At 33.3% G+C, this 27,825-nt stretch overlaps 1 protein-coding gene across 5 annotated transcripts; it reads left to right on the forward strand.

Annotated features, from left to right (window-relative positions):
- Positions 1 to 27,554, forward strand: LOC137406693 (ATP-dependent Clp protease proteolytic subunit-like). Of its 5 annotated transcripts, none has more exons than XM_068093320.1 (8): positions 1 to 128; positions 940 to 1,048; positions 8,665 to 8,732; positions 13,382 to 13,443; positions 16,371 to 16,526; positions 19,281 to 19,586; positions 23,630 to 23,741; positions 27,139 to 27,554. In XM_068093320.1, exons 3-8 carry the CDS (start codon positions 8,675 to 8,677, stop codon positions 27,216 to 27,218), a joined length of 774 nt encoding a protein of 257 aa, XP_067949421.1. In that variant the 5' UTR covers positions 1 to 128; positions 940 to 1,048; positions 8,665 to 8,674; the 3' UTR covers positions 27,219 to 27,554. The 5 variants fall into 5 exon arrangements, with proteins under 5 accessions (XP_067949421.1, XP_067949430.1, XP_067949415.1 ...); XM_068093314.1 differs by lacking the exon at positions 1 to 128 and adding an exon at positions 299 to 430; XM_068093329.1 differs by lacking the exon at positions 8,665 to 8,732.
- Positions 27,555 to 27,825: the final 271 nt, after the last annotated feature.

Consider the following 27,825-nt stretch of genomic DNA (forward strand, 5'->3'; position numbering starts at 1 on the left):
CAATACTTCGCAAATAATTTTTGCAGCACTTTTCGATTATCACAAGTGACCAACAGGCTCGTCATGATTATCAGACAATGATATGTACTCCTTCGACCTAAGGTTAAAATGTTTAATGAATTTTTACGGTAAGTTATAAGATATCAGTGCTAAAAGTGACAGCATTATGATGACAACAAAACTGATGCGTAAGAACAATAGACATAGTTTTATTGAATGCTTGAAGTATATTTGTGAAAATATTTCAACGAATAAGGTTGCAGGAAAATGTAAACAGAAACCATCTCTCACAACTACATGACATTGGAGCCATTTTGGAAAGGGAATCCAAACTACGGTGGTCTTTGTGGGTGCAATTTTCTGTTCGTTTTTGAGCTTTTAAGAGCTTGTAATCACCTTTCCACATATTTGGCACTTACAACACAACAGAGTAAGACATGGTGAATCTTTTCATATCAAATAACTGTAATGTGAATTTTGTTGCAAGTCAACATTTAATGAACCCAAATAAAAACTATCTATTTTTGCTAGGCTTTGCCTATATGCTCCTTTATTCTTCTCTTCTTTCAAATATTGGACTATAACATCAACATTTTTGATGCAAAGATTTTGTCAGGTTCAGAGATCAAAACCTGGGTTACCTCTTAAAAAACTAAAAGAAATGATGAAATGAAATTCTATAGTTCAATAAAACAAACCATTCAAAATTGTCTCAACTTAAGGAAAGAAAGCTTTAAAAGTGTTTTAAACTTTTCCCTTTTACTGGTAGAAAGCCAACATATTCTCTTCTTTTCTCATATTCTCAACAAATACTTTTTAGAGGCCTGAAGCTAAGAATAAAGACTGATACTTGTATCTGGAGTCAGCAGACATAGATGCTGCATCGACAAACTAACAATTTTTTCATCAGCTTTTATATGCTTGGTTTGTTCTTTACAGACTTTTTCTCTACGTGAACTGCTGGCTAGGAGCAAGATATCTAACAAGGGCAACGATGTAACCGCGCGCTGCGCGACATCACGTATTCCACGTAGTATTGGATATATTGGTAAGGATCTGCTAATTATTACAGTACACAGAATTGTACTATTACAGTTAGTCTTTATCAAATTAGTGAGAAGTTTCTCTTTGAGGTGTTAAATGTGCATGTATAAATACAAGCTTCACCCTAAAACATGCTTTACACATGTAGACTATAGCTGAGCATTGTATAAGAACGAACCAATGTATATCATCACTTTTGGTAATAAGTCTTTCTCAGCAGATTTTAGGGAAGGTTTAGAGACCAATGGTTGTTCTTATCAGGTTGTGAATAAGTTTAAAATCTTAAACTTTTAAACTTTCATGATGGCATTGTTTGATTTACAAGCATGAGTACATACATGTGTGTGTAGGCAAGAGCATATATACATACACATTTAGAGATGAGAATGTAAGCGCTCGACTGCTTGAATAGTTGAAAGCTTACTTGAATTATGGCCATGATGATCGATTGTGAATAAAAGATAGCCTATCAACAGTAGAATGAGAAATCTGCCTTTCCCTATCTCCTACCCGACAACCAAGAGGTCACTAGAGAAAAATCGCAGCCATATCACATCCTATGGAAATGCAGCCTATTTTTATTTTTATTTATATACTTTATCACTTTATCTTTATTTATATACTTTATCACTTTATCTATATTTATATACTTTATCACTTTATCTATATTTATATACTTTTATCACTTTATCTTTATTTACATACTTTATCACTTTATCTTTATTTACATACTTTATCACTTTATCTTTATTTACATACTTTATCACTTTATCTATATTTATATACTTTATCACTTTATCTATATTTATATATTTTATCACTTTATCTATATTTATATACTTTATCATTTTATCTATATTTATATACTCTATCACTTTATCTTTATTTATATACTTTATCACTTTATCTTTATTTATATGCTTTATCACTTTATCTATATTTATATACTTCATCACTTTATCTATATTTATATACTTTATTACTTTACCTATGTTTATATACATGTACTTTATCACTTTAACTTTCACTAAGCCCTTGACTGCTTCGGTTTTTAAAGCCATACATTAACTAAAGATCTGCCATTGAATTTTATTGTTAGATTATCTTTTGCCGTATTATTTAGGACATACTTATTTATCATAGACTAGCGTTAAAATATATCACTAATCATTTTTTCTGTTGCAAAAGGAGCATTCCATTTACATTATATTTTAGCATACCTGATTTCAGCGAATGATCTTTCTAAATTTTTGCATCGTCTTAATCTGCCTATGCTAAATTATTATTTCACGTCAATTATAAGTTTCATCATTTTTATGGTTCTCTTCTTCAGTCGTTACATGACAGTTACAGGTTTTCAACTCATTTCATTTTACATATGACAAACCAATTGTGCCAACTTCTAGCAACTATATTTTGAAAATGTTATTGCTAGCTAAAATATTATTCTACCTAAGTTCCATTCTCTCAGAACAATAACAGAGAAAGGTATTTTAAATGGTATTATTACGTCAAACAAGTGATCTGATTGATTAACTGTTGGACACTATAATTGGTCAAAACAAGTACAAATAAACTATGATTGGCCAGATCAAATATAAATAAACTATGATTAGCCAGATCAAATATAAATTAATTATGATTGGCCAGATCAAATGTAAATAAACTGATGATTGGTCAGAACAAACATAAATAAACTGATGATGAAATAGCAAGGATCAAAAACAATAATTCAACTGTCTTTATCCTAAATACGTTTTAATATGAAGAATTGCATTTTGCAGAGCACATGGGTAAAGATGATGAAATTTTGTCAGCAGAACAAGCTCTTGCTATCGGAATGGTTCATGAAATACGGCATGTTTTGCAATAGATGAAAAGGTTGATGCGACTGACAGATGAAATCTCTAAATGTTCAAGTTTTCTGCCTGTCTTTTGAGTTGAATCTTTTGTCTCAGTTATTCTGTTATATTCTTGTCCTTTTTTATAGAAATTTGAATTTGGTTACACTAACATTGCTAACGAAACATTTCTGTAGAGTCCTTAATACAAGCTTATTTGGCTTTTCAACGCAACTAAAGTGTGTTTACTCAAAGGCAACTGAGCTACATCTATTTATGTTAAAATACAACAATGTATGGTGTACAGATTATAGTACAGTAATGTATGATGTACTGATTAAAGTACAGCAATGTATGGTGTACAGATTATAGTACAGTAATATATGGTGTACAGATTATAGTACAGTAATGTATGGTGTACAGATTATAGTACAGTAATATATGGTGTACAGATTATAGTACAGTAATGTATGTTGTACATCTTATACTAATGAACTGGTAAAGTACAGCTACTGTATATATGTTATACATCTTGTACTAAGGAATTGTTAAAGTACAGGTATGGATGTTTTACACCTTATATTAAGAAGCTGTCAATGTACAGCTACTGCTTGTATGTAGTACATTTTATACTAAGGAACTGTTAAAGTACAGCTACGTATATTATTTATGCATAATATTTAGCAAATGACAAGATTCATTGAAGAGAAGCAGCACCCATGCAATAATAATGATAATAATAATAATAATAATAGTAATAATAATAATAATAGTAATAATAATAATAATAATACTAATAATAGTAATAATAATAATAATAATACTAATAATAATAATAATAATAATAATAATGATAATAATAATGACTACAGTGTATTCACAGTGAAGACTGCCAGCACATTATTCTGCGGATTCTGTTGTCACCAATGCTTCGTTAATAAGATTTTATAAACTGCATTTTGCTTTGAGCTATTGCGTTTGCTAGTTATGCTGATAACCACTGCAAGAAAATGTGGCAAACCTGACAATCCAGGTTCAATCTTCTACTTGTTTAGGCGTAGGTATGCAACAGCCTAGTTGGGTTTATTAAAAATTTAGGTTGTCTAGATTTGTGATAGATTTCTAATGCTTTATATTGATATAATGATGTCATTTTGAAATTAAATTTTTAAAAAAGCAAGCCAGTTGCAGCAAAGCTGTCAGATATTATTTTACATCTTAGTGAAAAATAGCAGGCACTAATAAATGAGTCATTAATGAGATAGAGAAATGTAGCAAATGGTAACATGAAGTTGAGAGAACTGGACACAAATAGACGGCAAGAGAATGCGGAAATCAAATGTGATAAATACGTGTGACTGGACCCAGAGACGAGTAAAATCGATACAGCCAGCCATCCAATTAAATCGATAAAGAACGAGATTTAGACCGGCCCGAAGTACGATCGGCTAGCTGTACACCGGTAAAGAACGAAGTAGCAGTCCACTGAGCAGGCACCACAAACATTGACCTGCTGCCGGGCTGGCAGAAGCTGGCTATCTGGCCACTAACAAAGAACGGCAAAGCTAACATTCTCGAGAAGATATATAAGAAGCCCCAGACAATCCAGAGAAGGCAGACAATCCAGAAAAGACAAAGAAGGCAGAGCACAGGAAAGCCTCACAAATGCAGTTGACAAGCAAATAAGCAGTTACAGTTTATGCGCACATCAACTGTAACTGCTTATATTTATTTCATATACATGTGAATATACAAATCCATTCTACACGTAAAAGTGGTTTGCTTCATTGTGGAGCAGTGAGAGATTTATGGCCGATCCTTTACACAGATCTACCGGAAAGTCAGTGATAAAACCCAAGTCATTGTCAAAACGGTCGACTGCAAAAGAGAGAAAGAGAAAATGTTATTGGCTGATCTCCAAACACAGTAGGCTGGTTTAGACTGCATCTAAAAGTGAATGGAGCAAAAAGCTTTATGAATTAATCACCCTATCACCATTTAAGTAACTTAGTACCGAAGACATCTGAATTATTCAACTCTCATTTTGAAAGAAAATTCATCAGAATTGCAGAAAGTTACAATTCGAGTAAATGACTGTGACCATTCTAGTATTTTCTGAAATGTTACATTTAACGTAGATAATATTTTTGGCCTGTTAAGTTTTATCAACTAGAAATTCCACTGTCATACAGCCCACGACCAAAGCGATATTGGAAAGAATAAAGGGTACTGATGGTTGAGAAATGCAATATTAGCAGTCAAATAGGATAACTGCAATGGTAGCTGTAATGTACTGGGTGTGGGTGTTGTTATATACAACAAATAGCAACAATAAAAGGAAAAGATTATATGTTTATATCTCTCCTCCTGCAAAAAGAAAAATGCAATATTGGCCAATATTAGAAATAAAATGCACTGATATTATTAGAATAACCAATATTATTAATATAGTAATAATATAAAACCAATGCACAATTTTGTTTACATTTCAAAACGTCATAGCTATCAATATCACGAAGTTGTGACATTTATATAGATTTTTAGAAAATCTGTACTTCGTAGTCATTGTTCTGTAGTCATCCAAACTTATAATTAATTATTGTAATAATCTCATTAGAACCGTTAGAAAAAATATCATCGTCATTCCCTTTACTTACACTGCATTAGATTTTTAGAAAATCTGTACTACGTAGTCATTGTTCTGTAGTCATCCATATTTATAATTAATTATTGTAATAATCTCATAAAAAAATGAAAAAATTGAAATCGACAAAAATGAAACGATTTCTGTACTCCTATGTTAATTGCCGAAACCTTCGGCAATTCGACAATGCTATAGACTGGTGAAATGTGCACGTTATTTTTTCGTGAAATGCGCACGACTTGATCGTTCTATTATCTGTCGACCGCCGTTTCAATTTCCGGTCTTAACTTTTATTAAACCAAGCTTTTCAAGCGTTTTGTAATGATTTTCGTCTTAATAAATCTGTCTATTTGTGTATAATCCTATCAAATGGGTAAGTTTTTAGAGAATTTTCGATAATTTACAAAGACTTGGTAACATATTTAAATAGGCTTATATGTGTTTTGTATTGTTATTATACTTTAATGACTCTACAAAACGATGGTTAAATTTGTTGGTGCAATTTTCAAACAAGGGTTCGTCTCATTGTTGATGAATAATTTTCGTAAGTTGTGTGCACATGCATTTATCATAAAAACTCCCTAACTTCGCATCCGCTCATTTGGTTGTGGGAGAACTCCCTAACTTCGCATCTGCTCGTTTGGTCGTGGGACTATCAAAAATTTTATCATAACAGCAATATTATAGTCGACAGAGAAAGTGACGAATAGTTTAAAGATCAGCCAGAAAAAAGTTGAAGCGGTGCTCATAGATGAAATCATCCATTAGGCTGCTAGTCGTGAGGGTCAAGATTAAAGTTATGTTAAGAAACACAATAGACAGCTAGATATTTTCTGATTTCAAAGTATGATTCAAGTTAGCTCTCGGTAATATAACCTCTAATCAAGCACCCTGGATGGTTTTTAGTCAAGAAGCTTCAGAGCCTGTTGGGCTACTTGTGTTTGTGTATATACTTATATATAGGCGTATATACGCGTATATATACTATATTCATTGACGCAAGTCATGCAGCGTCTCTAAAGCTTGCTCTCACGGCTCTAATTAGTCACTAGCTTGCTCAAATCAGCCATTGGCAATGTGCCAGGTTAATGGAAAATCACAGGCAACTACATTAAGGCACGTCCACATGTGCCGGTTTTTTCGTTGGTTTTGACCGAAATCTCGTAATGAACGAAAAACACAAAATTATTCGGCTGAAATTCACAGAATTGTCAGAGCTGTACATGCACACCGAAATCGTTGACAAAACGCTTTTAATTGACTAGACAAATTATTAGCAGGCACGATTTTCGCAGGTTTTGCAATTGGTATAGTCTAAGACACGTATTACAACACAGTACACACAATAAAAGTACCAGCGCAATTCAAGATCCATGTAGTACATACTGCACAACTGCTTAAATTGCGCTATTGTTGGTTCTTTATCGTTTAACCATCATGGCTACAAATCATTTCTTTTTTAATAATAGCAATTTCTTTTTAGCAGAAAAAGTTCGGTTGTAAAAAAAGTTGCCATCTTTAGTGCAATCAAGTCAGTTGCATCGTTTTTCTATGGCAAATCATGTTAGTATTTTTCTTAGGTGTTGCGTTATGTGTTTCGAACTATATAAATTGCAAAAGCTGCTAGAATCGTGCTCGATAATAATATGTTTAGCCAATTAATAGCATGTCGTTGACGATTTCGGTGTGTATGCACAGCTCTGACAGTTCTGCAAAATTCGGCGGAATAATTCAGTGTTTTTATTCATTTCGTGATTCCGGTCAGTACCAACAAAACAAATCGGCATGTGTGGTACGGCATGTACCTTTACTTGCCATTGTTTTATAAGCTGGTTTTTAGTACCCGTGCATCGTCAGGCATTCTGTTAGTATCTCTTGCAGTCAGTCGCAACGATTAACACCGTACTATGGATTTGGTTTTGTTTTGATTGCGGCTCCCCTGGACAGTCTGCTGTCCGCTGTCATTTGCCAACATTTTGTCTGGATGTTTTTCCAGAACATATACCATTTTGTTACATCCTTGAATCAGAGTCTAAGCCTTCCCCAATTTCTCCTTCTCTCACAGAGCTGTGAGTAGAGCATTTGTCGGGGAGTCTGTTTTTCTCCATTCTGTGTACATGGCCATACCAACGAAAGTTCTTCTCGACAAGAATGTTGGCCACTGAAGGCAAGCTAGCATGTCTAATAAATTGTAAGCAGACTAGCACGCATAAGAGTTTCTTTGTTTGTAACCTTGTACCACTTTATCCTAATAAAGTCTCTCAGTTGTCTCATCATGTATGCACATAGTTTCTTTACCTGAGTTCTTTATACTATCCAGCTTTCTGATCCATAGAGCAGCGTTGATAGTGTTACTGCTCTGTAGACTTTACACTTTGCTTTTATAGAAACATGAGTATTGTTGCCACGGAGTTTGCCAAAAGCGTCGCTTGCTTGTCTTATTCCGTTACAAAGTTCCTTGTCAATCCTGGAGAAGCTTGAAACAGTGCTGCTTTGATAGATGAAGTCTGTTTTCTGAACAATTGGCTTTTGGTCTATGGAGATTTATACAGGCTCAAGAGGGGAATGTAGGAGCTTGATTGGTTGATACATGCGTTTTTATTCTTGATGTTGATCTTCAAGCTAAACATAACTGCTGCCCATGAGAATCTATCTACCAATAGTTGTAGGGTATGTCAGCACTTCTATGCGCCACCAATGCACTATTGTCGACAAAGAGCATTTATCTCACGAGGTGTCTGGTAGTGCGTGTTTTTGCCTTGAATTGAGATACATTGAAAAGGTAAGCTTTTGATGTATGTAAATTCCTTCATAAATGTTTTTAAATGTGACTTGGAGCATTGCAGTGAAATAAAGTGAAAACAATGTTGGAGCTAGAACACACCTTTGCTTCACATCATTTGTTACTGTGAACCCCCTGAGAAACAGCTTTGCCCTGTACAGTACTACTTTGGCTTCCATACCAACATCATAAAGAGCTTGTATCAAGTGGATAATTTTATTTGCACAGCCAAACTTCCTCAGTACACACAAGAGACCTTCTCTTGATACTGTATCAAAAGGTTTTGTAAAGTCTATGAATACAGCATACAATTCTATGCTCTGTTCCGTACATTTTTCTTGAATTTGTCTCAGGCTGAAACCCATGTCGATAATACTTCTGTTGCTTCGCAAACCACTTTGCGTCTCAGGAAAAATGTTAGGTGAGATCTTCGCATTTATTTTATTTAAGATGATACGAGCCATTATTTTTCCTGCAGCCAATAAGAGAGAAATGCCTCTATAGTTCCCAGATATCTTTTGCTAAAATGTTATCACTCATTTGTTTGCGAACCCGTTTTTACCATAATGGATGATGCTGAACTGAGATATAATCACTAAAATTTTAATTTCGAGAGCAATTGTTGTTGATATCACTTGGGGAAAACAAATTAGCCCTAGTATAGCAAGGGCAAAAAAGCATCGCGTTTTAAGGAGTTAAGAAAGTTCATAGAGATTCAATTAATACGCCATTTAGTAAATTTAGGCAATCGAGAAAAGGGTGTAAAGTATATAGTAAAAGCTATGAATCATATGAGCCTACTTAGACTTGCGGTTAGACAATTAGATTACCAACCTGCGGTTGGTAATCTAACTTAGGGGATACCAACTATATTCAGTATAGATAAGTAAGATATATATTCAGTAAGATAAGCGCATTACCTTAGCATGAGCTCCATAACTGCTTAAGGCACGTCAAATGAGTTTCACTGACATTACTCTACCTAAAAGTATTGATTCAAATCAATGCAAGTTGTTATAAACAAGATTTGTAACCAACTCAGAGACATGGACAAGTTGCATTTGTACTGGGCCAGTTTTTAAAATGGCATCGATACTGCCATTGCTAAAAAACTTGAGGAAAATGATCATATTTTGCACTGAAACAACAGAATTACTCTGCTGCAAACTTTGGTGACAAAGCTAAACCATATGACTAAATATTTTATCACCTTTGAAACGCTGCCAAATTAATGCTATTCATTCATCTCATGCTGCTAAAATTATAGTACGTATCATATACTTACAGGTTAGTAGTAGACAATTATAGTACGTATCAAATACTTACAGGTTAGTAGTAGACAATTATAGTACGTATCATATACTTACAGGTTAGTAGTAGACAATTATAGTACGTATCATATACTTACAGGTTAGTAGTAGACAATTATAGTAGGTATCATATACTTACAGGTTAGTAGTGGACAATTATAGTACGTATCATATACTTACAGGTTAGTAGTAGACAATTATAGTACGTATCATATACTTACAGGTTAGTAGTAGACAATTATAGTACGTATCATATACTTACAGGTTAGTAGTAGACAATTATAGTACGTATCATATACTTACAGGTTAGTAGTAGACAATTATAGTACGTATCATATGCTTACAGGTTAGTAGTGGACAATTATAGTACGTATCATATACTTACAGGTTAGTAGTAGACAATTATAGTACGTATCATATACTTACAGGTTAGTAGTAGACAATTATAGTACGTATCATATACTTACAGGTTAGTAGTGGACAATTATAGTACGTATCATATACTTACAGGTTAGTAGTGGACAATTATAGTACGTATCATATACTTACAGGTTAGTAGTGGACAATTATAGTACGTATCATATACTTACAGATTAGTAGTGGACAATTATAGTACGTATCATATACTTACAGGTTAGTAGTAGACAATTATAGTACGTATCATATACTTACAGGTTAGTAGTGGACAATTATAGTACGTATCATATACTTACAGGTTAGTAGTGGACAATTATAGTACGTATCATATACTTACAGGTTAGTAGTGGACAATTATAGTACGTATCATATACTTACAGGTTAGTAGTAGACAATTATAGTAGTATCATATACTTACAGGTTAGTAGTGGACAATTATAGTACTTATCATATACTTACAGGTTAGTAGTAGACAATTATAGTACGTATCATATACTTACAGGTTAGTAGTAGACAATTATAGTACGTATCATATACTTACAGGTTAGTAGTAGACAATTATAGTACGTATCATATACTTACAGGTTAGTAGTAGACAATTATAGTACGTATCATATACTTACAGGTTAGTAGTAGACAATTATAGTACGTATCATATACTTACAGGTTAGTAGTGGACAATTATAGTACATATCATATACTTACAGGTTAGTAGTGGACAATTATAGTACGTATCATATACTTACAGGTTAGTAGTGGACAATTATAGTACGTATCATATACTTACAGGTTAATAGTGGACAATTATAGTACGTATCATATACTTACAGGTTAGTAGTAGACAATTGGATTACCAACCTGCGGCTGGTAATCCAATTGTCACCGCGAGTTTAAATTCAGCAAGCAAGAATTTTTTACTACAAGGTTATAATAGCTACGCATAGCTGGACAGGCAGACGTCTTTATAAACAACAACAGCAAACTCTGAGACTTATATACCGTATATGGATGTGTGTGTAAAGCATGAGTGTATTCATGAGTGTAGCATGGGTATTTGCTCCCTCACTTCAGTTTAGTAGTTTGGTTGAGCTCTCCATGAAAGGCGCAACACTATTAGCCTTTATGCATAGCTCATCACTTTTGTGATTTGAGCACTCTTGTGTCAGCACATTGACTTTCTTAAAGGTTGACTTGCAACAAAATTCACACTACAGTTATTTGGTATCAAAAGATCCACCGTGTCTTACCATTGCCGCCATCGCGAAACCACCGTAGATTGGAATCAATTTATTTCTCTGACGTAGTCAAGCTATTTGGTTATTGTTTTGACATATGATGTTCTCGCATGAATTGAAAGGCCAATAAAAGGCTCAATATAAAACTTCTCGTAGCACTAGTTGACTAGTTTGACAAACACTTCGGTTCTACCGAAGAGCCTTTACCAAATATAGATGCTTGCTAGTTTAGAGTTTCGTTTTGGCTTGGTTTATCAGAAGATGATATGCAATCCTTCAAGCTAAGGTTAAAAAATTGAACCAATTTTTACGGTAGGTTTTGAGATATCAATGCTGAAAGTGACAACATTACAATGGTGATAAAAAACAATAGACACGGTTTTATTGAATGCTTGAAGTATATTTGTGAAAAGATTTCAATGAATGAGGTTACATGAAAGTGTAATTAGAAGCTATCTTTTTTAGCTATGTCCCACTTGAGCCGTTTTAGAAAGGAATTTTAATCTACGGCAGTTTTGTCATGGCAGCGATTAGCTGTTCATTTTTGAGCTTTTAAGAGCTTGTAATCACATTTCCACATATTTTGCATTTACAACACCGCAGGGTAAGACATGGTGAATCTTTTGATACCAAATAACTGTAATGTGAATTTTTTTGCAAGTCAACCTTTAAAGTTTGTGAAGCAACTTGGTTGTTTCATGGCAGGAAATCAACTCCCTCTGGCAATGAGATTTATATCCCTTGCTCTGAGCTGCACTGACGAGGCTTCAATAGCCAAAACAGTACTGCTTAATGTAGCATGAATATCTATGTATATCATATACATTAGATATATATCTATATACATATTTCTCAAAATTTGTCGTCGTTGTATACATCCAGCTATAGCTATTAAAATCTTGGAATGAAGAATCCATTGCGCAGAAGATTTAATCTCCGAACCTCCCATTCGCCAGTCTGACGGCCTATCAATTTAGCCACCCGAGCTTGATAGAGTTCGCTAGGCAATATATGTTGCTATATGGGAGCAAATACGCTACGCTTTTGGTCCCGACAAAAAGTCATGGCGTAATGTCATCAGAAGCCATAGCTCTTATTAGTAAGCTTACTCAAATTATCCATTAGCACTATGCCAGGCTAATAGCAAGTGGCAGGCAACTCTCATTACCTCTCATTGTTTATAAGCTGATTTTTAATACCAGGGGTAACACTGGGTAGCACAGCTAGTAGGCCTATATGTATATACATAGTCGAGCTGGCTCATCTACCACCGAGTCTCCTGCTATGATGGTGAGTCTCAGTCTGGCCGAATTGTAGGTCTAAAAATTGTCCAGGCAGCCAGCCTTAATCTCATCGCTATGCCATTACATTATGCAGTTTTTGATTTCACACTTGAGAGAATTTATTGACTATTTTGTAGAATAGAAAGTGAAAGCAAAAGCCAACAATAGAACAGATATGTGTAGGGAAGCATTGTAGTTCCTTAAACAAAGTTTGGCTAAATTTAGGATAAACACTGCTGACATGCCAAAGATATTCTGCATGCCATTGTAAGTGCTCTAGTCTGGACTAACCTGTAAGTATATGATACGTACTATAATTGTCCACTACTAACCTGTAAGTATATGATACGTACTATAATTGTCCACTACTAACCTGTAAGTATATGATATGTACTATAATTGTCTACTACTAACCTGTAAGTATATGATACGTACTATAATTGTCCACTACTAACCTGTAAGTATATGATACGTACTATAATTGTCTACTACTAACCTGTAAGTATATGATACTACTAACCTGTAAGTATATGATACGTACTATAATTTTAGCAGCATGAGATGGATGAATAGCATTAATTTGGCAGCGTTTCAAAGGTGATAAAATATTTAGTCATATGGTTTAGATTTGTCACCAAGTCTGCAGCAGAGTAATTCTGCTGTTTCAGTGCAAAATAAGATCATTTTCCTCAAACTTTTTAAGCAATTGCAGTATCGATGCCATTTTAAAAACTGGCCCAGTACAAATGCAACTTGTCCATGTCTCTGAGTTGTTTACAAATCCTGTGTATAACAACTTGCATTGATTTGAATCAATACTTTTAGGTAGAGTAATGGCAGCGAAACTCATCCGAAGTGCCGTAAGCAGTTATGGAGCTCATGCTAAGGTAATGCGCTTATCTTACTGAATATATATCTTACTTATCTATACTGAATATAGTTGGTATCCCCTAAGTTACCAACTATATTCAATATAGTTGGTATCTTAAGGGAATATAGTTGGTATTCCTTAAAATACTAACAGTATTCAAATATGCCTTCAACTGTGTTCAAATATTTAAATATATTCTTCTGTAAATTGAAATAAAAGAGCAGTTGCTTTTTATCTCAAGTAGGCAGAGAAACTTATGGTAAGTCCTCCTGTATCAGAAAAACTTATGGTAAGTCCTCCTGTATCAGAAACTGTAGCCTTTGTAAAAGAGCAATGCCTTAGCAAGCTATACCTGGTAGTGTTACAGATCTAGCTGGTTTATTGATTTAGCAGCACACAGGTTACTTTGCGCTTGCAAAGGTTGGTGAAAACACAGGCTTTGGTTTTATTACAATTACTAGCTGTGCTAATCGGCATTGCCCGAGTAATAAAAAAGTAATTGGTGAGAAAACTGATTTTTATTTAACATGTAACAACATTTGCCATTCTACCTTTCAGACTGCATATCATGAGGAAAGTTTTGATGGACAGCTTCTGATGGAAGAGTAACCTTTTTTATACACACACACTTCTATGCAAGAATTGTTATTATTAATTCAACATATTCGGGATTTTTATTTCATTTCCTTAGTTCGTATTAATTGTATCATTATCAAATTATCTTTTATTGTAATCGTAGCAAAATCGACTTAATATAGCTATTACTTGCTAATTAGTTCACATTTACACCTAAACCTTTTTATAGTTGTTTTATTTTTTGTAATTTATTTGACCTGCACAAAAGATTTTTCTCATGATATGAAGTTTGAGAGTTACGGTGTTTGAAAAGTTTGAAAACCTTCACAGTTGTTTTTATTTTTTCTTTTAATTTATTTACTCTACACAAAACACTACAAAACAACTACACAATCGATACTGGTCAAAATGTAAAAATGAGATATCATAATTTTTTTGTCTCACCAAACGGAGAGAAAATGTCGAAGCTCTTCCCATAAATGTCCACGGGAGAAGAATTGGCCTTGAAATATATTGAAATTGGCCTTGTATATAGTAATTGAACCTTACGTAGAAAAACGTCTGGGCGTAATGCTAAAATACCGGTAATAGCTATATACATGTAGATGTGCAATCAAAATGACGAATACACATTTGACCAATTTTGAGAAATATATTATATAGATGTGCCATGTGTCACAAGAGCTTTCATGGTCTCGTGATTAGAGCATTGGATAGCACCACTGCGACCGTGGTCTTCATGAGTTCAATTCCAGCTTAATGTGACACTTTAATTCTAAAATTTTAATAGCTATAGCTGAACATACCAAAAACAGACGGACTTTGAGAAATATATATATAAACTAGACTAGCTGTGATTCCCGGCGTTGCCGGGGTATTAAAAATCAGCTTAAAAATGCTGAGAAGTAATGAGAGTTGTCTGCCACTTGCTATTAGCCTAGCAGATTGCCAATGAAAAATTTTAGTAAGATAACTAATGACAATCACTTACGCAATCACCCTGCGTGGTATGCAAAGCCGTTGGGTATTTGCTCTCATAAAGCAACTTACATTGGCTAGTGAACAAATCAATCTCTGTCTCCTAATTGGTATGGTGTTGGACTAGTGAACTGCAGGGTCTGTGATCAAATCTTTTTTAGTACAGATTCTTTATTCCAAGATTTCAATGGTTATAATAGCTAGGCATACCAAAAGAAAACAGATGGCAGAGTTTAAAAAATAAATATATAGATTGGTAATTTTTTGAAAGGTTCTATGTAGGGGACTAAAATGCTCTGTTCATAATAATCTCTATTGGATAGCAATTACTTGTGCTCACATGTAAGTACATGTACATGTACTTACATGTAAGCATGTACATGTAAGTCCATGTACATGTACTTACATGTAAGCACATGTACATATAGCAAGTACATGTACTTACACGTAAGTACATGTACTTACGTGTAAGCAAATGTACATATAGCAAGCGAATGTACAAACATTTCAAGAAAAAAAATAATGATACATTTACTAGAGAAACCCAGTTACCAAATAGATCTTTTACAAATGCTGAAAGCTTTTTCTGTTTGTATTTTTAATAACCATTACTTTTGGGTTATATTTTATACTACATCTTTTCAAACTAGCAGTACCTAATATGCCATCTATATATATTTTTTTCAAAGTATGTTTTTTGTCTGTATGTCGTGTGTCTGCATTCCGGCTATAGCTATTAAAATCTTGGAATAAACAATCTGTACTGAAGAAGATTTGATCTCAGCACTACCGTTCATCAGTCCAACACCCTACCCAATAGACCACAGAGAATGATGTGTTAGCTTGCCGATGTAAGTCGCTTTATGAGAGCACATACCCAACGGCATTTCGTACCATGCAGGGTGATTGCGTAAGTGATTGTCAAAAGTTAGCTTACTAAAATTTTTCATTGAAAATCTGTCAGGCTAATAGCAAGTAGCAGTCAACTCTCATTGCTTCTCATTGTTTATAAGCTGATTTTTAATACTCGGGCAACGCTGGGTAGCACAGCTAGTTGTGTATATATTGACTGTTAATTTAAGGAGCGTATTGTTGGTCACTAGTACTCTCAAGCAAACTGACCAAGAAATTGGCTTGGAACATATGATTGGTATTACAATTAGGGCATGCACATTGATTTTATATTGCGCCATAGCCTAGCCTACGCATTATATATAAAATTACTTTGCTGTCATTGTGAAATAGTGTTTCTACACCTGTGCATGCAGTGACTGGAACTATAGTTATCTATTCTTGAATTTGTGATTTCATTGCTTCACATAACTTTATGCTATGTCATCGTAAGTCGTTGCACCTGCATCTTGTCTAGAGTAAAATTTTATCCTCCAGACATGGAGTGGATTAGCTAATCTAACTGGATCAAAACTTGCAATGAGAGAATTCCATCCTGTATATGTGATGGACCCGAATGCGAGACCTGCAACACAGAAGGATGTATTCTCTTATGAGCTTGGCAATAGTAGGACAATCATATTATCTGATGAAGTGAGTAGTTGCTATATATCTTTTAACAAATAGCTAAAATATTTGCAAGGACAATTATAATGATCACTGGAATGCCGACTCTATAGTAAGACTATACTAATATTCTATACTAATACTCTATACCAATAATCTATACCAATACTCTATACTAATACTCTATACCAATACTCTATACTAATACTCTATACTAGTACTCTATGCCATGGTTGTAAGTGCCTAGTTTAAACCATGACTTGATAGACCCAAGTGCCTAGTTTAAACCATGACATGATAGACACAAATGCCTAGTTTAAACCATGGCATGATAGACCCAAGTGCTTAGTTTAAACCGTGACATGATAGACCCAAGTGCTTAGTTTAAACCGTGGCATGATAGACACAAGTGCCTAGTTTAAACCATGACATAATAGACACAATTGCCTAGTTTAAACCATGGCATGATAGACCCAAGTACCTAGTTTAAACCATGGCATGATAGACCCAAGTGCTTAGTTTAAACCGTGACATGATGGACACAAGTGCCTAGTTTAAACCATGGCATGATAGACCCAAGTACCTAGTTTAAACCATGATATGATAGACACAAGTACCTAGTTTAAACCATGTCATGATAGACCCAACTGCCTAGTTTAAACCATGGCATGATAGACACAAGTGCTTAGTTTAAACCGTGACATGATAGACCCAAGTGCTTAGTTTAAACCGTGGCATAATAGACACAAGTGCCTAGTTTAAACCATGACATAATAGACACAATTGCCTAGTTTAAACCATGGCATGATAGACCCAAGTACCTAGTTTAAACCATGGCATGATAGACCCAAGTGCTTAGTTTAAACCGTGGCATAATAGACACAAGTGCCTAGTTTAAACCATGACATAATAGACACAAGTGCCTAGTTTAAACCATGGCATGATAGACCCAAGTACCTAGTTTAAACCATGGCATGATAGACACAAGTGCCTAGTTTAAACCATGACATGATAGACACAAGTGCCTAGTTTAAACCATGTCATGATAGACACAAGTGCTTAGTTTAAACCATGACTTGACAGATCACAAGACACAAGACATGACATGACATACTCATGAAAATACCTCACAGTACAAAAGACTGGCAAGCATACTAGTGTGTAGCAATTACCCTAGGACACTTTTATTTCGCTAGTATTTAGTTTCGTTAGTAGCACACAGAGTAAAATGCTGCAACTTAATTTCGCGGCTCTGATGAGTGCGAAAATATAGTGATGTGAAAATAAATGCAGTGGAAAAAACAGATTACATTCCTCAGGTCCAGTTTGCTAATAAGAAAAAAGACTCAATTTGGGACTAGTTTGTATTTGTAAACCGCAGGTTGAAATGTGTGGGTGAGATCGAAAATTCAATTTGATCACTTGCTGTCATTTGTTTCTTGGCCTATCAATGACGTCTAGGTCCCTCACACTCGAATTCCCAAAAGAAGAAAATAGATAGGTAACAACCAACTTAACAACCAAAACTGTATAACCCTTTCTCTGTAATAAACGCATTTATACGTTTTCTAGGGGCCACTGCCATAAACGCATTTTGGACTTTCTCAGCATTTGCGTGGTAACATGATTTTATTATTTGTTGACCACATAATCCACGGTGTTTAAGAGTTTTATGAAATTGACTGTGTTGTCCGAAGATTTCTCTATAAAATCAGCCTAAAACAACAAAGCAATTTTAAACTTTTGTTTGAGAATTTCTAATCTAAAAACGAACATTTAGTTCATTAACTACCGCGCGTGAGTCATAAAACAGGTAATTAGTTGTTGATGACATTATAGCCAATCAATATTTAGATTTTCGTGATTGTACAGATAATTAAAGTAGCAACACTGTCTTCAATGTGTCTGTTCACAACCAAAACTGTATAATGTGGTTGGACCTGATGATGGTTGATATTTTTTTTGGTTAATAATAAAATTCATCACTACAATAATTATTCTTCAATTTATGACTTCACCTACCAGACTTTCATTCTCATCAGTTACAAATTCGCTGACTAAACTGATATCATTTTAATTTGCTTTGCCATGCTGCTTAGTCGGTGTATTAGCTATAATGAGTTTACCAGAAATTTCCCATTGAGCCCAACCAAAGATGAAAATTGCCTGCATTTCTAATATGAAGATTTTATCGTGGATATCAATGAACAAAGCTATTTAATTTCGCGTTTTCTTTTGTTCGTTATGATAGATTAGTTTCGCTCATGAAATTTTCGCGAGAGGATGACACCGCGAAAATGCAAAAGTTAGATGATGCGAATATATAAGTGTCCTAGGGTAGAGAGGTAATCTTTAATCCATCTGTCTGTCCAAAGCAACAAATGGAGGCTGACAAAAAAGCAGCATCATACAGAATTTGACATTAAAATTACATAAACATTCAAGTCAGCAATCATATTTTTTTACTCTTTGGCTGTTTTCTCACCTCCAAGATCATCAGAATAGTTGATTGCATTTTTAGTCACAATGGTTTATGCGGCTGACTATGTCTTATTGCACTCTAGGTGGCCAGGGTACTAGTACAAATAATATGTAATGTTTCATTGCTTGTTTTCAGTGTTTAAACTTATTCTGATAGAAGCTAGTTGGTTGATCAACTATTGAGTTGATTTAGCCATAACATTTCACAAAGAAAAACTCAATGCTGTCAATTATAATAACAACTTTTTGTTTTTATATTCGCAAAATTTAAAGTTAGATATATTTGATTTAAATTTTCAGATAACTCCAAGAGTTGCTAGCAGTGTAGTGTCAGCTCTAATCAATTTAGCCCAATATCCTCAATGGCCCATCAATATGAATATCAACTGTACTGAACCCCACGTCACCACGTCCGCCTTAGCTATTTATGATGCCATCGATCATGTCAAAGCGGAAAGAGGAGCGACCGTAGTCACATCAGGCTTTTCCTTCATGACCACTCCTGCAATACTGATCCTCGCTGCTGGAACTCATGGCCATCGGCATGCGTACAAGACTACCAGATTTGTTATAGAACCACTAATTCCACAGATAATAACAACTACGGTAAAAATTTTAGTTCAATATCCATTTCCTCATTTAGTGGCAAATTAAATACAGTAAAAAGCATGGATTTACAATAATATGTGTTAGCAGCCGAACTATATAATATGAGTAACAACTCATATATATATATATATCTATACATATACATATATATACGTATATACGTATACGTATACATATATATATATGTATATATATATATATATATATTTATACATCAGTGTTTGTGTGCTTTCTGTGAATTCGTGTGTTTAGCTATAGCTATTAAAATCTTGGAATGAAAAGCTCACATAGTGCCGGATTTGAACTCGCGAATATTTGTGATCCAACGCTTGTAAGTCAATCATTCAACCACAAGTCTACTAAGTCTTTTCACTTACCTGGCTCTTACTATAACCTTTTCCTGATTTTGCACATTAAATGACATATTAATTGGTACTTTGCTCTTAAGGGTTACGATGCCCCTGTTATAAAATATTTTTCGCCTGACTATGAAACACGATGCTTTTTTGTCCTTGACATACTAGGGCGAATTCATTTTCTGCCATACGATATCAACAGTAATTTCTCTTGAAATTAAAGTTTGGCAAATGTTGTACTGATTCTGATGAAACAGCAAACATGTCCATATGCTATCTTGCCACTATCTCACTCAGTTCAGCTTTATCCACTATCTTGAAAATGGACTCGCAAACAGATAAGTGATAAGATTTTAGTTGAAAGTTTAAATTTAGTAGAATACTTACTAAAAATTCCTTCAAAAATATTTTTATTTAGCTAAATTCGTTCAAGCTAGATTCAGCATTTATGTTACACGTCTTTCTCAAAGGTAATAACTCCGCATGTTAAAATAAAATTTTACTGTTTTATCGTTCCTCCTAATTTATTTCAACAAAACCCTTCTTTCATGATATGAAACTTTCATGATATGAAACTTAAAAGTTACAGTTGTTTGAAAACTTTCACAGCTGTTTTAATTTTTCTCTTATCTCATTTGAACTGCATAAAAACATTTTTCAGTATGAAGTTTGAAAGTGAGAATGGTAACTGTTGTTATGTGTTAGATAAAAATAAATTTCGGTGCAAAGACGTTTTATTACCACGGCAACGCCTGAGATTCAACTAGTATATATATCGTAAAACCTCTAACGCCATAGTGCTCTATTTTCCAACCCTTCATCTGTAGTGGCAGTCACTTGGAGGCGACGTTCAAATAGAGGCTGGCGTTGTATTTCTCAAATGGCTTGTCAGAATTTTCGGAAGATAAATTTATCCCTATTATGGGTGAAGCGAATTTTGCCAATAGTTTGCTCATTTTTTCCGGTAGAGCAGTATTAAACCTTTTGGATGCAATAAATCTGCTAACTTACCTCCAACTTTTAATAGATCTCTTAATAAATATGCATCGAGGAACAAAGAGATATCTCTACCAGTTGATACCTATTGCTTTCAATTGACCTGCGATGATATAGCCTGTGTCCTTCTTTGCAATTTTTTGCCATTTTCAATGTATATTTTATTTTAAATTTGAAAACATGTTTTTATTTTATATCTATATTTAACATTGCTGAATAGAAGCTCATTGCACTCATTAATATGTTTTCTACAGTTTGCAGCCGAAACTATCTTTTTATGTGCAATAGAAGTGGAGTTATGAGCATAGATCCATTGTAAGCCGCATTAAGATAACCGCAAAGATACTATTAAATAACATGCTATAAATCTGCATATTTATAAGTTATATAATGATAATCTATCAAATGATACAAAGATATATTCATGAACAAGTGACATAAATGTACCATACTTATATTACATGCAGAAACAAAAATGAACGTTTTTAAACAAAAATATTTCCATCGTTTGCTTTGATAGCTGCGTTCTGCTTGTTGCTTTCGATGGAACGAACACCTTTTACTTGTCTAATATCTTCCACGGTATGTTCTGGCCTCAACCCTTCTTTTGCACTGTTGAACTAGTCGATATTAGCGTCCAAACAATTTTTGGCAAAACAAAACTTTCACGCGCTGCATTTAGCACAAAAGTTTGCTCACTAAACGTAACCTTTGGCCCGAAACTCGCAAACCTGTTTTTTATATGCATGTTCCTCAAAGTATTAAGATCGCATTAAACAAAAAACTACTATTAGCCCGAGACAGATATCAATTATTTCTATGGTATTGATTTCAAAGTTCATCTACCAATTTAGATTGAAGCCGTTTTTTATATAGGTACATGTACTTTGAAGTAACGCGCCGCATTAAACAAGAAACTACTACTAGCCTGATGCTGTTATTAATTATTTCTATGATGCTGCTTTCAAAGTTTTAACGGAAAAAAGCGAAAAGCTATGGAGTTGGACAATAAGAGAATTGATTGTTCTTAATGTAAACAATTCATTATTAATACGATTTTGTGGACAATTTCCTATTGATCACTTGATATTATGGGTTTATAAAGATCAAAAATAGTCAAAGTGGCAATCAAATAGAAGTAGCCTTTAAATAGAGGTAGCGTTCATATAGAGGTGGCGTTCAATTAGAGGTTTTACGGTATTCTTATTCTATATATACACGTATATAAATCTCAAAGTTTGTTCGTTTGTACTTTCATCTGTCCAGCTATAGTGATAAAGTTTTAAGAATAAGAAATCTGCTGCAAGCTGAATTTGAATTCACAACCTCCAGTTCTGCGGACATCTATTTATTTAATACACTACAGTCTACAGCATTTTTGTGATGACTGCGATTAACTGTTCGTTTTGAGCTTTTAAGAGCTTGTAATCACCTTTCCACATATTTACACCTTCAACACAACAGAGTAAGACATGGTGAATCTTTTCATATCAAATAACTGTAATGTGAATTTTGTTGCAAGTCAACCTTTAAACACTGCAGCTAGCTTTATTGGTAACGCTATACCAGAAGAAAAATCTGTAAATCCTTACCAGAAGAAAAATTCTTGACTGGAAGTGAAGAAAAAAGTCTTAAACTGATATAGCCAAAAATACTATTGCCTACTACAGGTTTATCAGTATAGAGCTGTAGTAAGCACTGCAGCTGGTATACGGTATGAATTTCACAGAAATAAACACAGTAAACAGAAATAGCATAGTACACTAAAATAAACAAACACCTTCATTTAAAAGTTAGAATGATAAATGTTGAATATGTTGATTAAATGTAAATTTTCTGTGCAACCATTTTTTTTATTACTTGTGCAACGCCAAGCATTTACCTACTGCCTGTATATATACACATATACTATTAGAACACTTTTAATAATCTAATTTATGTTTATAGTATTTTTGTGTAAGCAAAGTTCTAGTTGTACGGTTTATAAAGACACACGATCCATTTTTTTTTATTCTCCGAGTCTTCCAACCACCTTTAGTCACTAGATTTAAACTTGGAGCCTCCAGTTTTACAGACAGGCATTATCCAATACAATACACGGTCCAACTGGCTATACTATGGAATAAATTGTACACATAGTCATTACACATGCCAATCTTTCATTGCTTCACGCTTAACATTTCAGTTAGTATTATGGTATTATGCAAGAATTTCTGGTTAGAAGAAAATGCTTAAACTAACATGGGCAACAAGACTATTGTAATCAGTATAAATCTGTAGTAGGCACTGCAGCAAGTACAGTATGAATTACACAGAAATATCACAGTAAACAGAAATAAACGAACACTTTGATTTGAAAGTTAGAATAGTAAATGTTGATGTTGAATACGCTAATTAAAAGCAAATTTTCTGTACAAAGATTTTTTATTTCCCATTCGGTGCCGGGCATCCAGCTAGTACTTCTATATATACCGGTATATATATACCTGCATATATATATACACTGGTATAAAGCAACTTTGCAAATCCTGTCTCTATTATATATACTGGTATATATATATATATATATATAAAAATATGTATGTATACCTGGAGTCAGCAGCCGTAAGCAATAGATTAACATAATAACATGCGGGATATAGCAGGTTTATACAGAGTGAATGAATGAATGAATGAATACTGTTGCAGCGGCGTACAACTGATCAGAAGAAAGATGCCACAGAAAATGCAACGAATATACGTAAAAGATTTCATACTCTACTGGCTCATCATTCTCTAACTGCTACAAGAGCTACTTTTGGTTCGTATTTGACAGTTTTTCACTTTTTATTATCTATTTCTATTTCTACTTAATCCATTACACCCATAGAGTTATCTCCCCCTAGAGTGACACCTTGTTGGCACCGGAAACGCTCGTGTTGTTGAAGGCACAGTTATCACTCTAGGGAGAGATAACTCTATGAGTACAACAGGTATTTTTAAGCTATTTATAATATACTTAAAGAGAGTAATAAGTTTTGGCAGACTACAGTTTCATTGTATTTAGCTCAATTTCATTATATCCTATGATATAGATATTCCCAATTACTCAATTGGGCTGCTTGTATAGCCTTAGAACCTACAGGGGCTGAGCTTTACTAATGACGGGCCAACTAGCGTTTTATTGGCTTTGGCAGGGTGGCGCACTAAGGAGTGACCACAAAATTATGGAGTGGCTCAACATGTGTACCTACACTCATCTAGGTCTCACTGCAGAGTACATGTAGTCTTGCTGAATCTGCGATGTGGCTGTGCTATAATTGAAGGTTTGCTTGCTCAAGCAAACATTGTGGCAACTTGCTTGTTTTCCCTCTTTTTTATGTCCTTCTTTGTTTTATCTCTTTTTTTACACATTTGATGTATTTTTACCGTTTCAATTCATTTTATCATTTCATTTTTACTTGTGGGCCTACATATATAGTGTAAATATTGTATTCAATCTCTGTAAACTTATATATACAGTGTAAAATATTTTATTCAATACCTGTACACTTATATATACCGTGTAAAATATTTTATTCAATACCTGTAAACTTATATATACAGTGTAAAATATTTTATTCAATACTTGTACACTTATATATACAGTGTAAAATATTGTATTCAATCTCTGTAAACCTATATATACAGTGTAAAATATTGTATTCAATACTTGTAAACTTATATATACAGTGTAAAATAATTTATTCAATACTTGTAAACTTATATATACAGTGTAAAATATTTTATTCAATACTTGTAAACTTATATATACAGTGTAAAATATTTTATTCAATACTTGTACACTTATATATACAGTGTAAAATATTGTATTCAATACTTGTACACTTATATATACAGTGTAAAATATTGTATTCAATACCTGTACACTTATATATACAGTGTAAAATAATGTATTCAATACTTGTACACTTATATATACAGTGTAAAATATTGTATTCAATACTTGTACACTTATATACAATGTAGAATATTGTATTCAATACTTGTACACTTATATATAATATAGAATATTGTAGTCAATACATGTACGCTTATATATAATGTACAATAGTGTATTCAATACTTGTACACTTATATATACAGTGTAAAATATTGTATTCAATACCTGTACACTTATATATACAGTGTAAAATATTGTATTCAATACTTGTAAACTTATATATACAGTGTAAAATATTTTATTCAATACTTGTAAACTTATATATACAGTGTAAAATATTTTATTCAATACTTGTACACTTATATATACAGTGTAAAATATTGTATTCAATACTTGTACACTTATATATACAGTGTAAAATATTGTATTCAATCTCTGTAAACTTATATATACCGTGTAAAATATTTTATTCGATACCTGTACACTTATATATACCGTGTAAAATATTTTATTCAATACCTGTACACTTATATATACAGTGTAAAATATTGTATTCAATACTTGTACACTTATATATACAGTGTAAAATATTGTATTCAATACTTGTACACTTATATATAATGTAGAATATTGTAGTCAATACATGTACGCTTATATATAATGTACAATAGTGTATTCAATACTTGTACACTTATATATAGTACTAGAAATTCCACTGTCATACAGCCCACGACCAAAGAGATATTGGAAAAAAGAAAGGGTACTGATGGTTGAGAAATGCAATATTAGCAGTCAAATGGCACTGCAGTGCAATAGGACAACTGCAATGGTAGCTGTAATGTACTAGATGTGGGTGTTATTATATACAACAAATAGCAATAATGAAAGGAAAATATTATATGTTTATAATATCTCTCCCTGCAATAGGAGAAATGCAATACTGGCCAATATTAGAAGTAAAATGCACTGATATTATTAGAATAACCAATATTATTAATATAGTAATAATATAAAACCAATGCACAATTTTGTTTACATTTCAAAATGTCATAGCTAGCAACATCAAAAAGCTGTAATATTTATATAGATTTTTAGAAAATCTGTACTACGTAGTCATTGTTCTGTAGTCATCCAAACTTATAATTAAATATTGTAATAACCTCATAAGAATCGTTAGAAAAAAATATCATCGTCATTTCCTTTACTTACACTGCGTTGGACATCAGTTAGAATACCAAAGTACTCAAAAGTGTCTAAATTGTCAGCTACTTTGAAATCGGCAAAAATGAAATGATTTCAGTACTCCTACGTTAATTACAGAAACCTTCTGCAATTCGACAATGCTATAGACTGGTGAAATGTGCACGTTATTTTTTCATGAAATGCGCACGACTTAATCCTTCTACTCTCTTCTGCTCGACGTTTCAAATTCTGGTCTTAACTTTGATAAAAGTAAGGCTTAGCAAGTTTTAATAACAATTTTCGGCCAAATAAATCTGTCTATATGTGTATAATCCATTCAGATGGGTAAGTTTTAAGAGACTGTCGACAATTTACAAAGACTTGGTAACATATTTAAATAGGTTTATATGTGTTTTGTATTGCTATTATACTTTAACGACTCTACAAAATGCTGGTTAAATTTGTTGATGGGATTTCGAGACAGGGGTTTGTGAAGTTGTTGATGAATAATTTTCGTAAGTTGTGTGCACATGCATTTATCATAAAAACTCTCAAACTTCGCTCCCATTCGTTTGGTCGTGGGATAAAATATTGTATTCAATACATGTACACTTATATATAATGTAAAATATTGTATTCAATACATGTACACTTATATATAATGTAAAATATTGTATTCAATACATGTACACTTATATATAATGTAAAATATTGTATTCAATACATGTACACTTATATATAATGTAAAATATTGTATTCAATACATGTACACTTATATATAATGTAAAATATTGTATTCACTACCTGTACACTTATATATGCAGTGTAAAATATTGTAACCAATACATGTACGCTTATATAAATATTGTAAAATATTGTATTCAATACCTGCACATTTACATATATAGTGTAAATATTGTATTCAATACTTGTATACTTATATATAATGTAGAATATTGTATTCAATCCCTGTACTCTTATATATACAATGTAAAATATTGTATTCAATACCTGTACACTTATATATGTATAGTGTAAGCTACTAAAAGTTAAAAACAATTACTGCTAAACTTGATAATTTTATTGATTTCAGAGAATTTGGAGAAAGAATACAATGTATTTGATGCAGAAGAAGCGAAACGACTCGGCCTGATAGACTATATAATTAATTGAGAATTGTCTACCCTTTCTGTGAAATGCTGTGTCTGACTACGTATATTTGTTGACTGTAATAAACATTTCTTTTTGATATCACTAGTTTTTTCTACCTTAACAGCGTGTCAAGCAGTAGGTCAGATTTTGAACAACAATCTGACATCTGGTTCATGTCAAATCTAGGGCATGGCTAATCTATAAATAGCTATGGAAGGGTTTTAATCTCTATAAATAGCGTCTATGGGCTATCTGATTAAGGTAGAATAGCAAACTATGCCAAGAAAACAACAGTTACTGCAATACTGAACTATCACTACTGTTGTGCTAATGCATAGATTGCTTTAAAAAGCTAGCTTTCCATCAATAGATCCATTGTTACTACATTTAGCCAAACACTCGCTTGTCTAAAAAGTCTCTGGGCAAAGCTTCCAATAGTAAAAGCTTCCAATGCAGCTCAGATAGACATTAAATAAAAAATTGGTAATATGAACACTCCGCCTTTTAATAAACTTTAGGCACTGCTACAAAGAGCTGTTAGCTTCAAATCAAACGAGGTAATAAATGTTACTCAACAAATACTACAGAAAGAGTGTAGGATCGTAAGATACCAATGCTAGTATTAATA

The sequence above is a fragment of the Watersipora subatra genome, chromosome 1, assembly GCF_963576615.1.
Source record: "Watersipora subatra chromosome 1, tzWatSuba1.1, whole genome shotgun sequence".
NCBI lineage: Eukaryota > Metazoa > Bryozoa > Gymnolaemata > Cheilostomatida > Watersiporidae > Watersipora > Watersipora subatra.

Bases quoted from the DNA above. Each gene is read 5' to 3' on its own strand.
- LOC137406693 (XM_068093310.1), top strand. The intron at 13,444-16,370 runs GTAATGCGCTTA...TTTATCCTCCAG, and splicing joins GTTATGGAGCTCATGCTAAG to ACATGGAGTGGATTAGCTAA. The intron at 16,527-19,280 runs GTGAGTAGTTGC...TTAAATTTTCAG, and splicing joins CAATCATATTATCTGATGAA to ATAACTCCAAGAGTTGCTAG.